Consider the following 17,147-nt stretch of genomic DNA (forward strand, 5'->3'; position numbering starts at 1 on the left):
GTGGCCACTACAATGTGTTTTGCTCTCTTTTATTCTGGCGGAAAAAGAATATGGTTCTGTTCTTTAGCAATATCCAAATGTAACCTGGCAAACAAAATACAAACGTGAAGTGACTCAAGATCCGGATAGTGGAACTATTCATTAACCGTTTATTTATTTTTTATCAAAATTTTCTTAATATCAAATATAATAAAAACGTGGTTGTCAAGCAATTTTATTGCAAGATAGAAGGAATGAGTATCTATATCCTAAATACTAACTTAGCCACATGGCAAGCTACGAAACCAGAGACATTTGGTCAGTCTACCCAATAAAAGAAGACCTTATCCTATCTCTTATCTTACTCACAGCAAAGCCACCAAAAATAATTTCTGCAATCTCACCATCCAACTGCCACTCTTCTTACTTTCTAATAAACAGAAACAAAGAAGAGCCCAAAGACTGATCAGAAAAAGAAAAAAAAATGGCAGCCTCTTTACAAGCAGCTGCTACTCTTATGCAACCAACCAAGGTTGGTGTTGTCTCAGCCAGAAACAACTTGCAGTTGAGATCATCTCAAAGTGTGAGCAAGGCTTTTGGTGTTGAACCAGCTGCTGCTAGGCTGACTTTCTCTTTGCAATCTGATCTAAAAGATTTGGCTCAAAAGTGCACTGATGCTGCTAAGATTGCTGGATTTGCTCTTGCCACTTCTGCCCTTGTTGTCTCCGTAAGTTGATTTTCTTGATAATTTTGTTAGATCGTGTGACCATCTTTATGTCTCAACATGCACTTATGATTCTTTTTTATGGACCAAACACGTGAAAGTTCTAACAAGTGACAGTTAGATTCGAACGCAGAATCTTTGTTTGCTCTTATACTCTTATTAGTATGTTATATTATGTGACAATCTCGTCTAAAAGCTTAAGTTGTTGCTTGGAGTATACTTTGATTTACTTTACTTTGCCTCAACAAGTTTTTTCTACATAGATAAGTTATCAATCCTAGAAAGTACAATTTCAGATAGATGATAAGGCTTGAGATTCCATTGATCTTAAAACTTGTTAGTAAATTATACACCAGTGCTTTATGGGGAAAGGATCTAGTCACTATAAGTACAATTAGATGAATGCTACCTTAGTAGTGACTCATTTTTCTGATGAGTGAAGTTTCTAAAGATTGTGTTACCTGGTCGTGTAGGGAGCAAATGCTGAAGGAGTTCCAAAACGTCTAACCTATGACGAAATTCAGAGCAAGACATACATGGAAGTTAAGGGAACTGGAACTGCCAACCAATGCCCAACAATAGATGGAGGTGTTGAGAGCTTTGCCTTCAAGCCAGGCAAATACAATGCCAAGAAGTTCTGCTTAGAGCCCACTTCATTCACCGTCAAGGCAGAGAGCGTAAGCAAGAATGCACCCCCAGAATTCCAAAAAACCAAGCTCATGACGCGCTTAACCTACACTCTTGATGAGATTGAAGGACCCTTTGAAGTATCCCCTGATGGTACCGTTAAGTTTGAGGAGAAAGACGGAATTGATTATGCTGCTGTTACAGTTCAGCTTCCTGGTGGTGAGCGTGTTCCCTTCCTCTTCACAATCAAACAGCTCGTGGCATCTGGAAAGCCCGACAGCTTTAGTGGCGAGTTCCTTGTGCCATCTTACAGAGGGTCATCATTCCTTGACCCAAAGGGAAGGGGTGGATCCACTGGTTACGACAATGCTGTTGCATTGCCAGCTGGAGGCAGAGGAGACGAGGAGGAGCTCGAGAAGGAGAACGTAAAGAACACTTCGTCTTCAACAGGAAAGATCACACTGAGTGTTACACAGAGCAAGCCAGAGACTGGTGAGGTGATTGGAGTGTTTGAGAGCATTCAGCCATCTGATACTGATTTGGGAGCAAAGGTACCTAAGGATGTAAAAATCCAGGGTATCTGGTATGCTCAGCTTGACTCATAGAGAGTGGATGATGTCTTGGTTTTTAATTTTTGTTCTAAGTTACCAAGGTTTGAACTTGCTGTGACCCAATTGGACGAGTAATGAGACAACTATCTTGCTGTATATTATAAAGCATAAGTAATAATCCATTCTTATAGTGAGTTGCAAAATGGTTTTAACGCTCATATTTACTTAGAAAGAGTGCATAGTACTGCTCATCTCAGAAAAGTATAAACGCTCTATGTTGCTTAGATTCGGATATAATTATTATCAAATTTGTTTGTATATGTAAGTTTCATTGAGTTATGCATATAATGAATCTCAGACAATTACCTGAGACACCCATCCACTTGAGAAATGTCAAACACTATCACATACAAGTAAGGCAGAGAAACGGTGATTGTTATCAAGTACCAATCTGATAATTGACAAACAACATGGTTCGATACGCTGTATGTGCATAGGTAAGAAAGATAAAATATGCATCTACAATTCATTATTCTGGTTCTAAGCATCAAATTGCTCCTCTTACTTCTGGAAGGGCTACCTTCAGAAATATAATGTGGTAGCTTACACCAAAGTGTTGTTGGGTTTTTTAAGCTTATTTTAGCTTAAAAGAGGGTGAATGAGAAATGGAGGGAAAATGAAATATTTGAGTTTCCCTCCTTGACAAAGGGACATTGTCCCATATCAGAGGAGGAAAAGACTTTTGATGGGTATATATACAATTGCTCTTCTTCTAGTTCTTAAAGAGTTAAGAAGAAGGCAAGCCTCGCGTCGTCGTCGTCGCTCGGCTCATCGTTTTTCGTAACAGAAAATTAATTTTCCTCTGCATTTTGAATTCCCATTTTAATTTGCGTAAATGGCCATTTACGTTATGGCCGTTTTACGTGAACAGTCATAACTGACCTCTGAAGAGTTGCACCTCTTCGTTTGAACTCAACATGTTGGCTATAAATAGTAGTCCATTCTCTCAGATTTTCCAAACGAAATTCTGAATTCTCCTCCTTTCTTCTGCACTGTTTTAACTACAAAGAAAGCAACAGTAAGTGTGATTTGCTACCGATCATTGTGTTCGCTGAAACACTGGGGTTTGAAGTACCGCTACACCAGTGTGTAATTCATTCTAACTTGGGAGGAAATAATCCACAACCTCGGGTACTAGGAGGGGATTAAGTTCCTTAAGGAAACACTGTGAATTTAATGGGCTTAGATTAAATTCTGTTTCTTCTACATTTCTATTTATACGTTATTTTATCTTCTCCGGAATTATTTTACAAATATAGTTTACTAACAAGCTTAAGGAACTTAATTATTTTCTGTATTTGTGTTATACTCACTGTTCTGGAGACTAAAACCTTAGTGGTTTTCTACTCCCGTTTTGAAGATTAAAGCCTTCGTGGCGATTTTCTACTCCATTGGAGATTAAAATCTACGTGATTTTCTACTCCAGTTTTATTCGGTTTGAAGATATAAAAACTTCGCCGTTTATTAAACGCTTATTTGTGTCATTATTTTACAGAAATGACGGATGACAACGAAAACCAGACTGTTCCTATGGTGACTGCCAATGCATCAACAAGCCGAACAACACTGGCATTGGCACCGGCAGAAAAACCTGGAAAATTTTTCGGGATTGATTTCAAGCGGTGGCAGTAGAAGATGTTCTTCTACTTGACGGTTTTAAGTCTACAAAAGTTCATTAAGGAAGATGTTCCTGTTTTGCCCGACGAAACTCCAGACAATGAACGCTTTCTCGTGACTGAGGCGTGGAAGAATTCTGATTTTCTATGCAAGAATTACATTCTTAGCGGACTGGAGGACGATCTATATAACATCTACAGTAATGTGGAGATGTCAAAAGAACTGTGGATTGCGCTTGAAAGGAAATACAAAACTAGCCGAGCTGAAGAAATTCGTTGCCGCTAAAATTTTTTACTACAAAATAGTATATAGCAAGTCTGTTATTACCCAAGTCCAGGAATTGCTAGTGATTATTCACGATCTCCTTGCTGAAGGTATAAGTCGAATTAATACTGATGTTGAAAGTATTAATTATATTATTTTTACTAACATAATTTTCATTGAAGGTCTTGTCATCAATGAAGCATTCCAAGTTGCAGTGATGATTGAGAAGTTGCCTCCTTTGTGGAAGGACTTCAAAAACTACTTGAAATACAAATGCAAGGAGATGTCGCTTGAAGATCTCATTATTCGGTTGAGAATTGAAGAGGACAACAAAGCTGCTGAAAAGAAAGGTCGTGGAAACTCAACAATAATGGGAGCAAACATTATTGAGGATGCTCCTCAAAATAATAGAAAGAGGAAGAAGACTTCTGGACCGAAAAGCAACCCAAGCAAGAAGCAGTTCAACGAAAATCATTACAACTGTGGGAAAGCTGGACAGAAATTTGCAGATTGTCGTGCTCCAAGGAAAGACAAGAAGAAGGGTCAAGCAAACATGGTTGAAAAGCACGAAGATATTGATGACTTGTGTGCTATGCTTTCTGAATGCAACTTGGTGGGAAATCCTAAGAAATGGTAGATTGATTCTGGAGCCACTCGCCATATTTGTGCTGTTAGAGAAGCTCCCGTTGGACCCGAAGAGACGCTTTCTATGGGAAATTCTGCAACGACCAAAATTGAAATATATGGCAAGATATTTCTGAAAATGACTTCTGGCAAGGTGGTGACTCTGAACAACGTCTTTCAGGTTCCCGAGATTGGGAAGAACTTAGTCTCTGCTGCACTTCTCGTTAAGAACGGGTTTAAGTGTGTTTTTGTATCTGATAAGATTGTAATAAGTAAGAATGAGATGTTTGTAGGAAAATGTTACATCACTGAGGGCTTTTTCAAACTGAATGTAATGGTCGTTGAGAATAATAAAATTCCAGCTTCTTCTTACTTACTTGAGTCAAATGATTTATGACATATATGTTTGGGACATGTCAATTATTAAATCATGCGAAAAATGATTAATTTAGAAGTATTACCTAAGTTTGAATGCGACAAATCAAAATGTCAAATATGTGTAAAATCTAAGTATGTTAAACATCCTTATAAGTCAGTTGAAAGGAATTCAAATCCTTTAGACTTAATTTACACAAATATTTGCGACATGAAGTCAATACATCTCGCGGTGGAAAGAAGTATTTCATAACTTTTATTGATGACGGTACTCGATATTGCTATATTTACTTACTTAATGGTAAAGATGAAGCAATAGACGTATTCAAGAATGAAGTTGAAACACAACTTAACAAGAAAATCAAAATGATAAGAAGTGATAGGGGTGGTGAATATGAATCTCATTTTGAAGAAATATGTTTAGAATATGGAATTATTCATAAAATAATGGCCCCATACACGCCCCAATCCAATGGGATTGCGGAAAGAAAGAATCGTTCATTAAAGGAGATGATGAACGCATTGTTTATAAGTTTTGGTTTGACACAAAACTTGTGGGGGGAAGCCATTCTTACGGCTAATCGGATACTAAATCGAGTACCCCATAACAAAACGCAATCGATTCCATATAAAAAATGGAGAACTTGAATTATTTTAGAGTGTGAGGGTGTTTGAAAAAAGTGCAAGTTCCTAAACCCAAAAAGGTAAAAATAGGACTGAAAACTGTTGATTGTGTTTTCATAGGATATGCGACCAATAGTAAAGCATATCGAATTCTGGTTCAAAAATTAGAAAATCCCGACATTCATAATAATACGGTTATAGGATCAGATAATGCGGGAAGAAACAAAAGAAAGTGTATTTAATCAGGATGATCCAAGACGCAGTAAACGTCAAAGAACGTCTACTTCATTTGGACCAGATTTTGTGACTTTCTTATTGGAAAATGAGCCTCAAATTTAAAGAAGCTACATCTTCTTCGGAATCATTATTTTGGAAAGAGGCAGTCAATAGTAAAATAGAATCCATATTGAACAACCATACATGGGAATTGGTTGATCTCCTCCTGAAAATAAACTGTTGGGTTCTAAATGGACTTTTAAGAGGAAAATGAAAGATGATGGCACTATTGATAAATATAAGGCAAGACTTGTGGTCAAAGGGTATAGACAACGAGAAGGTCTTGACTATTTTGATACATACTCTCCAGTTACGAAAATTACGTCCATATGAACCTTAGTAGCAGTAGCTGCAGTTTATGGTCTTGAAATTCATTACATGGACGTTAAGCCGACCTTCTTAAATAGAGATTTGGAGGAAGAAATCTACATGGAACAACCTGAAGGGTTTGTGGTTCCAGGTAAAGAAAAGAAGGTGTATAGACTTGTTAAGTCCCTTTACGGACTAAAACAAGCACCCAAACAATGGCATGCGAAATTTGATCAAACAATGTTGTCAAATGATTTTAAGATAAATGTGTGTACATTAAAAATATTCCAAATCGCATAGTCATTGTTTGCTTATATGTGGATGATATGCTGATAATGAGTAATGACATTGCCAACATAAATGCGACTAAACGTATTCTGACTAGCAAGTTTGATATGAAGGACTTGGGAGTTGCTGATTTAATTCTGGGTATTAAGATCTATAAGACTCCTCAAGGTCTGGCATTGTCACAATCTCATTATATTAAACAATACTTGGAAAATTCAAGCACTTAGATTTTAAAGTTGCAAAGACTCCAATTGACGTGAATCTTGCACTAGCAAAGAACAAAGGCCAAAGCATATCATAATTGGATTATGCTCGTGTGTTTGGATGTTTAATGTATATCATGAATTGTACACGACCAGATATAGCTTGTGCTATAAGTAAATTGAGTCGATACACGAGTAATCCAGGTCAATCTCATTAGATGGCATGAAACAAGTTTTGGGATATTTAGAACATACCCAGGACTTTGCTTTGCACTACAGTAAATATCCTACGGTGATTGAGGGATACTGTGATGCATATTGGATCACCGGTTCAACTGATTCTAAGTTCATAAGTGGATATGTACTCACTATTGGTGGAGGGGCGGTATCTTGGAAGTCGTCCAAACAAACTTGTATTGCCCGCTCTATAATGGAGGCTAAGTTCATAGCCTTAGATAAAGCCAGTGAAGAAGCTGAATGGCTCCGAAATTTCTTGAAAGACATTCCATTTTGGCCCAAACCATTGTCACCAATATACTACATTGCGATAGTCAAGCGGCAATTGGAAGGGCTGGGCGCGTTATGTATAACGGTAAATCTCGTCATATACGACGAAGACCTAAAACCGTTAGGCAATCACTCTCTAGAGGAATTATCACGATTGACTACGTAAAGTCAAGTGATAATGTGTCGGATCCACTTACGAAAGGCCTAACTAGAGAGGCAGTTGAGAAATCATCGAGGGGAATGGGACTATGGCCGAGGACAAGTCATTGTGGCGGTAACTCTACCTAGAAGACTGGAGATCCCAAGATCTAGGTTCAAGGAGATCAAACAAAGTCATTAACGACGGTTTAACATTGTCAACTAAAATTTTGGTCCATTCTCGTGATGAGACAATGTTCAGTACCAAGGATAAAACATTAAGGCTTTTTAATGATTTCTAAATTTTATACGGGGTATATCAAATAGTGTATCTACGGGATGACACGTTTAGAAATCACCTATGTAACTGTGTAGTGTTAGCCGCTTCAAGGAGAATTTTGTAAGGACAGTTCTCTACGCACTTATGAAACCAGGCGATGTTCATGGCTGAAACGAACACAACAATGAGAATCAATGACGGTTAAGGGTTGATTGTGTGACATATGGTTGCCTAGGTATACATCAAAGTTCGATGGTTCAAAGATATCAAATCTACTGATTGACCGAGTATATCCGACATAAGTTCACTATGGAAAGTTCAAAGGGAAACCTACTTATCTGATTGTTACACCCCATGTTTTCGTACATGAAAGTACGCCATAAGTAAATTGATGAAAGCTCTGAAATGAGATGTTATATCCCGCATTTTCGGACGCTAAAGTTTCGTCGTAAGTTAATCGACGTAAGTCCGGGAATGAGATTATTTTGAGATTATAAGCATTATGCTATTTCAAAGTGATGAGTAAATTCATGAAGGTGAGAGGGTAAGCAAATCAAAGAAAATAAATTTCGTCAAAGTTTGACATTTTGGGATAAAATACGGCCCGAGCTAAAATACCCGGTATTTATGGACTAGTACCATACAAGGTACCATATGGCCATGGAAGTAAGGTGTATAAAGTGTATTAAAAGTGAGTAATATTTTAAGTAAATTGAGATAATTCTTAATTATGTTGATAATTGGGACTACTTAATGATTTTGATGGTAAGATTAACTAGGAAATTAAAGTCTTTGAATAAAGACTAAGGCACTAACGTGGCAGCCACATACATGAGCCATTAAGTGACTCTTGAACAACTTTTCAAGGTGGCAATCTTTAAAGAAATAATTGAAAAATGACTTCTCAAATTCAAGATTTGTACTACTCACAGATATGGAATTCACAAAAAGCCATAAAGACTCTAACGTATTGCTTCAGTAAGTATCTTACAAGGTTGTGATCAAATTCACAAAGTGATCATACGGAATTTTCTACAAAAATTCATACGAGATTTCATAAGGTAATAGCAACAGGATTTTGCGATTTTAAGGGAGTACGGTGCAATCTTTCTCAAGAATATCATATGAATTTTTTCCTACTTTGATCCGCTGTTACGTGTTGTCGCAATTGATGTGTCTTAGAGGGATTGTCAAGAGAATCGGCTCAGGTATGTTAAGGTTATCCCTTCTTTCCTTTTTGGCATGATCAATACGATACAAACGAAACGAGAAAATGCACAACTTCCATAAATGACTCTATTCATAGAAATGCTAGAGATGCCTATGTTCTTGATTCTCTATATGTCCTATTATTTTATCATCTGTTCATGGGTATCAGAAAATACGTAAGTTGATAAAGTTTATTTCATGACATTAATCAAAGGTATAATGGTCGTATGACGTCCCGAGTGATTTTATTGATGTACTTCTCATGCATTGCATTCATTTATACATGGACATTGACCTATGACCAGATAGCGTTATATATATATATATATATATATATATATATATATATATATATATATGTATATATATGTATATGGGATATGGAAAAAGGTTACGGTGTTATATACGCACCACCACCTGATCAGCTGGTATATGATGATGATGTTGCCCACAGNATAACCTTTCCCATATATATATATATATATATATATATATATATATATATATATATATATATATATATACACACACATATAACGTCATATGATCATGGGTCAATATGCATGTATAAATGCATGAAATGCATATGAAATACGTTAATAAAATCTCTCGGTACGTCATAAGACCATTATTCCTCTGATTAACATCATGAAATAAACTTTACCACCTTACGTATTTTTGAGACCCATGAACAGATGATAGAATAATATAACACATGGGAGCATAAGAATATACACATCTCTAGCGTTTCTATGAATAGAGTAATTTATGAAAGTTGTGCATTTGCTCGTTTCGCTTGTGTCGTATATATCATGCCAAAAAGAAAGAAGGGATAGCCTTAACATACCTGAGTCGATTCCCTTAATAATCCCTCTAATACACGTCTTTTTCGAAGAACACGTAACGCCAGATCAAAGTAGGGAAAAATCCTTATGATATTTTTGAGAAAAATTGTACCAAAACTATTCCAACAAAGCAGCTACTGCTCAAACTGCACAACGTTTTTCAATTCTGATTTTCATACTGGGATCCTGCTTTATCTTCAATTGTGCTACTGAAGATATAAGGAGTTATCTATTCTCCTTATACCAAGACGTGCTTTTATTAAAGTTCTCTATTACTTTGAAAAACTTATCATTATAACTGAAAGTATCTTAGATGGAACGATACTTGTGTAAACATTTGCTAAAGAGGAAAACATGTCATAGAAAATTGCTAATATGATAGTCTATTAGTGAGAAACATTCTTTTGATATTGAAAAGGAACTTTGGAGCTTCATTCGTTACTTTTTAAAGACTTCATTTTTTGGTTTTTTTGAGATTCCTCCGTATGCAAGCCTAAATACAGGTATATAAGAAAGCGTCTTAATAATGGTGTTGTGGGCCCCACACTTATGCATGACTTGGCAACCTATTATTCTACATATGCCACCTATGTGTGAATTTAAGAGTCAAATTCTTGTGACTTTATGGGCTGCCACGTAATTCCCTTGTGGGGGGAATTAATTAGGTAATATCCCGCTACCTAGTAATTAACCAATTACCCACATAATTAAGAATTATCTCAAATTGCTTAAAATACTACTTGCTTTTAACAAACCTCATATACCTTGCTATCATGGTCATGTTGTATCTTGTATGGCACTAGTCTATAAATACAGGGTATTATAGCTTGGACTGTATTTTATCCCAAAATGTCAAACTTCGACGAATCTCATTTTCCTTGATTCGTTTACCCTCTAACCTTCACGAATTTACTTATCACTTGTTTGAAATAACATAATACTTATAACCTTAAAACAATCTCATTCCCGAGCTTATATTTATTTACTCATGGCGTACTTTCATGTACGAAAATATGGGGTGTAACATCTGCTTTGGCGAGTAGTGGGGGCGAAGACAAGTACGCCTTTAGTTCTCTTAGGGCCTTTATGCATTCTGCATTCCATTGGAGCCCGTTGTCCTTTTTAAGCATGTTGAACAATTTGTGGCATATGTCGAAGGATCGTGAGATGAACCTCGATAGGGCAGCTATGCGGCCTGTCAATTTTTGCACTTGTTTCTTGCTGGTTAATACTTTAGGTATTCCCTTGATGGCCTTGATTTAGTTGGGGTTGACCTCGATGCCTCTTTGTGACACCAAAGGAACTTGCCCGAAGTTATGTTGAAGGCACATTTTTCGGGGTTCAGCTTCATGCCGTATTGCCTTAGTATACCGAAGGCTTATTTCAGGTGGTCGATGTGGTCTTCCTTCCTTTTTGATTTGACCAACATGTCGTCTATGTAAACTTCCATTGTTTTGCCGAGTTGGTCCTTGAACATCTTGGTTACCAATCTTTGATAAGTCGCTCCCGCGTTCTTTAATCCAAACGGCATGACTCGATAACAGTACGTTCCTTGATGGGTGATGAAAGTAGTCTTTTCCTGGTCCCCTTCCTCCATGAGGATTTGGTTGTAACCTGAGTAGGCATCCAAGAAGCTCAACAACTTGTGCCCCGCTGTTGCGTCAATGAGCTGATCGATATGAGGCAACAGAAAAGAGTCTTTCGGGCAGGCCTTGCTTAGGTCCGTGAAATCCACGCACATCCGCCACTTCTTGTTTTTATTTTTCACCATGACTACGTTGGCGATCCACTGAGGGTATTTTGACTCCCGGATGGAGCCGTTAGCGAGTAGCTTATCCACCTCATCGCTGACCGCTTCGTTGATTGCAGTATTAAATTTTTTTCTTCCTTGTTGTACTGAAGGGTAAAGGGGATCGACGTTCAATTTATATGTGGCAACGTCTTTCGGGATACCTGGCATATCTGCGTGGGAAAAAGCAAACAGATCGGCGTTGTTAATAAAAAAATTATGAAATTTACCTAGCTCGGAGAGTTTGTGGCCTATGTAAGCCTTTTTGCTGTTGTCGTTGTCGTCTAATTGGACGCGGTAAAGATCTTCTACCGTTGACCCTACAGCTTCCACGACGTCGGGGTCCTTGATAACGTCTTTTTGCTTGTTGAGTTCTGAACCCACCTTGGATAATTGCTATGCTTTCGAGTCCGTTCTTTTCAGCTGTTGAGTGTGTGTACAATCTTGGGTGATGCGGTAGCACTCTTGGGCCGTGCGTTGTTCGCCTTTGATGCTGAATATCCCCCACGGAGTAGGGAACTTGATTACTTGATACAAGCTGGACGGGATTGGCCCTTATGGCATGTATCCATGGTCGTCCTATGATGGCGTTGTAAGTTGTGTCTTGGTTCATGACATGGAACGTTGTTTCTAGGGTGATGCCCCCGGCTAGAACGGGCAGCGTTATTTCTCCTGAAGTTCGTTCGACTGCATTGTTAATACCTGTTAGTGTTATGCAGTGTGGTACTATCTTGTCCTCGAGTCGCATTTGTGCAAGAACTCGTTGGTGAATAATACACGTGACGCTTCCGTCGTCTACCATTATTCTTTTTACGTCAGTATTTGAAATACGTAAAGCAATGACAAGAGCATCAAAGTGAGGAAAAGTTAAACCGTTGGTATCTGACTTATCGGAGATGATACTTTCTCCGAGGTCATCATACCATTCGTGGGTGATTGATCGCTTCAGTTTGTGTGTGGTGGTAAACTTCACGTGGTTGATTGCTGCTTCGTCACTTCCGCGTACGATCATTTGGATGGTGCAGGCAGGTGAGCCTGGCTTTGGAGGGCCTTGGTGTTGTTCTCGTCCGCGGCCGAAGTTGGCTCGTCCTTGGTCGCTCATCAGCTCTCTCAAGTGCCCTGGAGAAGCATTGTTACGCCCCGCAATATTACGTCGATATTACGACTTGCAGTGTTACATTACGATGATGTTATGCTTCGCAGTATTATATTACGACGATGTTACACCCTGTAGTATTATACGTGGAATTGTCATAATATAATTGACCTCAGTTCAAGGACAAGATTATTTGAAGATTATAAGCATTATGCTATTTCAAACAAGTAATGAGTAAATTCGTGAAGGTGAGAGGGTAAGCAAATCGAAGAAAATGAATTTTCGTCAAAGCTTGGCAATTTGGGATAAAATGCGGTCCGAGCTATAATACCCGGTATTTATGGACTAGTGCCATACAAGGTACTACATGACCATGATAGTAAGATATACAAGGTATGTTAAAAGTGAGAAGTATTTTAAGTAAATTGAGATAATTCTTTATTATGTGGGTGATTGGTTAGTTATTGGATAATGGGATATTACCTAATTAATTAAAAAATTATATTGGATAGATATTAAGGGCATGAGGTGGCAGCCCCCATGCAAATTGAAATGACTCATGTTACAAAATGAAAGGTGGCATCTAAAGTGTGATACAAATGACACTTACGTAAAGACTATCAAGACATTAAAAGTTTGGATTGTGGTCTTCATTGGCCTTAAATTAATCGAGGTAAACTTATAAGCTTTCTTCCTAAATCCAAACATTTACAAGAACATAAGTAATCTCACTCCAATAAGAACGAATATTAATCTTGAATCAAAACGATTCCAACAAGATTTCTTAGCACCGTAAGCAACGTGAGATTTTGCGATTCTAAAGGAATACAGTGCAACCTTTTTCAAGAATATCATACAGATTTTTCCCTACTCCAGGTATGTTAAGGCTATCCCTTCTTTCTTTTTGGAATGATCTATACGACACGAACGAAACGAGCGAATGCACAAATTCCATAACTGACTCTATTCATAGAAGTATTAGAGATGTCCATGTTCTTGAATTCCCATATGTCTTATTATTCTATCGCCTGTTCATGGGTATCAGAAAATACATAAGTTAATAAAGTTTGTTCATGATATTAATCAGGGGTATAATGGTCTGATGACGTTCCGAGAGGTTTTATTGACATACTTCTCATGCATTATATTCATTTATACATGTACATTTACCCATGACCAGACAGCGTTATATATATATATATATATATATATATATATATATATATGTATATATATGTATATGGGATATGGAAAAAGGTTACGGTGTTATATACGCACCACCACCTGATCAGCTGGCATACATTGATGATTTGCCCACAGTGGCCGAAATGATATGATGGGATGCCCTCAAAGACTTGATGATGTTATGAACGCATATACCAATGCATGGTATGACATTTATACGCATATTCATGAAGTTATAATATTAAATGATTCACAGAGTTATTCAGATATACATGTCGAGTCTTTTACTCCATGTTTTTCTCATGTCTATTGTTTGCTGATTTTCATTCCTTACATACTCGATACATTATTTGTACTGACATCCCTTTTTCCTGGGGACGCTGTGTTTCATGCCTGCAGGTCCTAATAGACAGGTTGAGAGTCCTCCAAGTAGGCTATTAGCTCAGCGAAAGATGTTGGTATGCTCCATTTGCTCCGGAGTTGCTTATTTGATTAGTATGATTTAGACATGTATTGATTGGTATGTCAGGGCCCTGTACTGGCCTTATGATGTTTATGTACTCTAGAGGCTTGTAGACATATGTCATATATATGAAAGACTGTATGGCCTTGTCAGCCTATGTTTAGTGTATGAGCGATTATTTTGGTGTTATAGGCCCGTACTTCATATGTATAAGTCAGTATATCGGGTTGGGTCGTTTTATGTCAAGTGTTCCCTCATATTTTATTCTTGTTACCTCATATGGACCTCCTTGCCCATTTACCCATGTTGCTGTAATAAGAAAGATACGTTATGTTGGTACTCGATCGAGTAAGGCACCGGGTACCCGTCGCGGCCCATCGGTTTGGGTCGTGACAAAATTGGTATCAGAGAAGTTCTATCCTAGGGAGTCTACAAGCCATGTCTAGTAGAGTCTTGTTTATGGGTGTGTTGTGCATCACACTTATAAGCATGAGGCTACAGGGCATTTAGGACTGTCACTTCTTTCTTCTTACTCTAGATCGTGTGGTGGAGCTCAGTTGTAAGAATTCGAACTCCTAAATTCTATTTTATTCATAATACGACGATACCTACATTCAAAAAGATAATTGGTAAGAGATTGCATGTGGCTGTGGAAGAGTTGAGTCAGAGGAACTCGATTTGATGCTTATGATGAGTAAATGTAAGGTCTTCAATAGATCATGTGTGTACTAAGATGTGTAAGCCTTTTGATAGGAGCCTTAAGGCAGGAATATCTATCCACACCTATGGTGAAAGGCAATGAGAGATTCAGAAGATAGATACAAGTTTCAACAAGTAAAAGAAGCAAGATGAAGAAGGGTACGAGGCACCCTATTAATGAAGATTATCAGTATTTACAATTCAGGCAAAGGAATATAAGCCTTTTGAGTTACCTTCAATAATAACAAAGGTATGTATAATTGGCCACACGCCCACACCCATCTCATTTATGCCCTATGAGAGCTAACAAAAGTAGTATAAGAGAAGGACGGATATAAGGATCCGACTGGGGATAGAGTGGCCCAAAATGGTGGATGGATTATTTGCGTTAGTTGACATTTCCGAAGGGTATTGCAAAGGTGCTAATAGATCTCCTTGTGAGACACCCAGATGGTGCACTCTAGAATAGTATAACCAGATATGAATACTAGAATGTTCGGAAAAAAAATCTACAAAGATAGGCACTGGAAGCCTGGAAGGATAAATATTACCTTAGTGTGGCTTCCGTCCCTAGTAAAGAAAGACCGTTAGGCAACCCGAAGAGCCAGTAGGTGGAGCCAGGGGAGCTAGAAGCAAAGGAATGTCTCGTTATAGTTTTCAGAATAAAGTGATAGACATAAATGTTAGCAGGGAAATAAGAAGAGAGTTAATGAAGTAGTATGAGTAAGATATGATACAGTGATGACAATGGTAAAAAAAATAACAGTATTACGAAGTCTATAGCCAAGTGAAGGAAAAGACGAGAGGTGACAGGCCTTGAGACAACAAAAGAGTATAGGCCATAAAGTAATATCCTCATTTCAAGAAATAAGTTCGTGACTCCAACGCGACTACCAGAAGGAAAGTTAGACCCCAGAGTGATAGAAATCAGTATGGGCTGGTGAACAAGATAAACTAAACATGAATTAGGGACCGAGTAATAGTCGGCATCATGAGAATTTCAGAGATTGCATCCCGGTGATAATAGAATGGACGACAGAAGAATACCCTTTAAAGGTCAGTCAAGAAGACGCTTCCCTAAAGCAAGCAATGTGAGTACAGTTAAGGTTAAGGGACTATGTGTGCTAGTTACACTAAGCGTCACTCTCGTGAGTAAGGAATTTTATTATCCTTGGTACAGAAGGATTACCGCAAGGTGAGTAAGGGGTCATCGATGATGTGAAAAGACGCCAAGGATGAAGAGATAAAACATCTATGGGAAGATCGTCGTAGCACTAACTCTTAGTACTCCCCTAAAGGGGGAATATGGAGTGATGTGGCATTAAGTCAGAATTAAGTGGTTCTAGTAACTATGGAATAATAAAGGAAGAATGCAATAAGAATGAGAAAGGGATAAGATTGTACTTATTCAAATCCTACAGATATGCTACGATTCCATATCATTATGCAAGCATGACGTCAAGGAAACGAAGTAAGGGTTCCTGCCCGGGATGTTACTGATAAATAAGGAGCCAGTGCGAAAGGTAAGTTAGGACAAAGGAAATAATCCAAGAAAGATTACGTGGAATATTGATATGAGAATGGGCCAACGAGTAGTTGGTAGTTGATTTAGGAAGAGCCTAGTTATGGCTTGACAGGAGGTTACAAACAAATCAACATATCGTGCAAGATAAACATAGTGAACCCCTAACATGGGAAATTAAGTCTTGCAGATATAACATCGTTACCCTTGAGAAATATTCAGATAGGAGTTGGGGTAGTTAGATTTACTGTATGAGTGTTACGGGAGTAAAAGAGAGTGCCATTGGGAAGACAGTCAAAGTATCAGTTCAGAAGCAACCCTACAAGCTAAAGGCATGGAGGTAAGTAACTACAGATAATTATAGGAGAGGAAGGATATCAAAAATTCTATCGGGTATACGATATAATAAGCTCGCAGCTATACAAGAGTTAGAGGGTTCTCCCTAAGTAAGACTAGCAGAGGAAATAAGGAAGAAGGCCTCAACCTAAACATAGTAACTTGAAATAGAAATGGTCATATAAAAACAGTCTCACTACAACATTATATGCGCTCTATAAGAAAGTGGCACCTACCATGGCTAATGAACGGGAAGTAAAAGCAAAAGTAGGATTCGAGACCATATGAGTTGCACGAAAACTCAGGCATGCGTGGCAACTAAGATAAGCTAAGTATGCACGCAACAAGGGGGGCAGAAAGACCAGGAAAAGTAATTGCTTACATTTAAAAAAAAAGCTGAGAAGGAATGAAGAGAATTATTCGATTAATGACCCAGAGTACATTATGAACGCACTTAAGAGTTTGGAGTTTTATACACGCAACATATATGTTGACAATCATACAGACATAGAAGACTCAAGTATAAGTTAAAAGAAAGAATTGAGCCCCGGGCATAG

General features: G+C 37.9%; 1 protein-coding gene across 1 annotated transcript; it reads left to right on the plus strand.

Moving 5' to 3' along the window:
• The first annotated feature begins 286 nt into the window (after nt 1-286).
• LOC109242558 (oxygen-evolving enhancer protein 1, chloroplastic-like) lies at nt 287-2,165 on the plus strand. Its single transcript, XM_019409403.1, has 2 exons — nt 287-706; nt 1,177-2,165. The coding sequence occupies exons 1-2, from the start codon at nt 464-466 to the stop codon at nt 1,933-1,935; spliced, it is 1,002 nt and encodes a 333-aa protein (XP_019264948.1). The 5' UTR covers nt 287-463; the 3' UTR covers nt 1,936-2,165.
• The last annotated feature ends 14,982 nt before the right edge of the window (nt 2,166-17,147 follow it).

Source organism: Nicotiana attenuata, unplaced genomic scaffold, assembly GCF_001879085.1.
Source record: "Nicotiana attenuata strain UT unplaced genomic scaffold, NIATTr2, whole genome shotgun sequence".
NCBI lineage: Eukaryota > Viridiplantae > Streptophyta > Magnoliopsida > Solanales > Solanaceae > Nicotiana > Nicotiana attenuata.

Coding starts and splice junctions, on each gene's coding strand:
- LOC109242558 (XM_019409403.1), top strand. CDS start 464: ATGGCAGCCTCTTTACAAGCAGCTGCTACTCTTATGCAACCAACCAAG. Junction 707..1,176: donor CTTCTGCCCTTGTTGTCTCC/GTAAGTTGATTT, acceptor CTGGTCGTGTAG/GGAGCAAATGCTGAAGGAGT.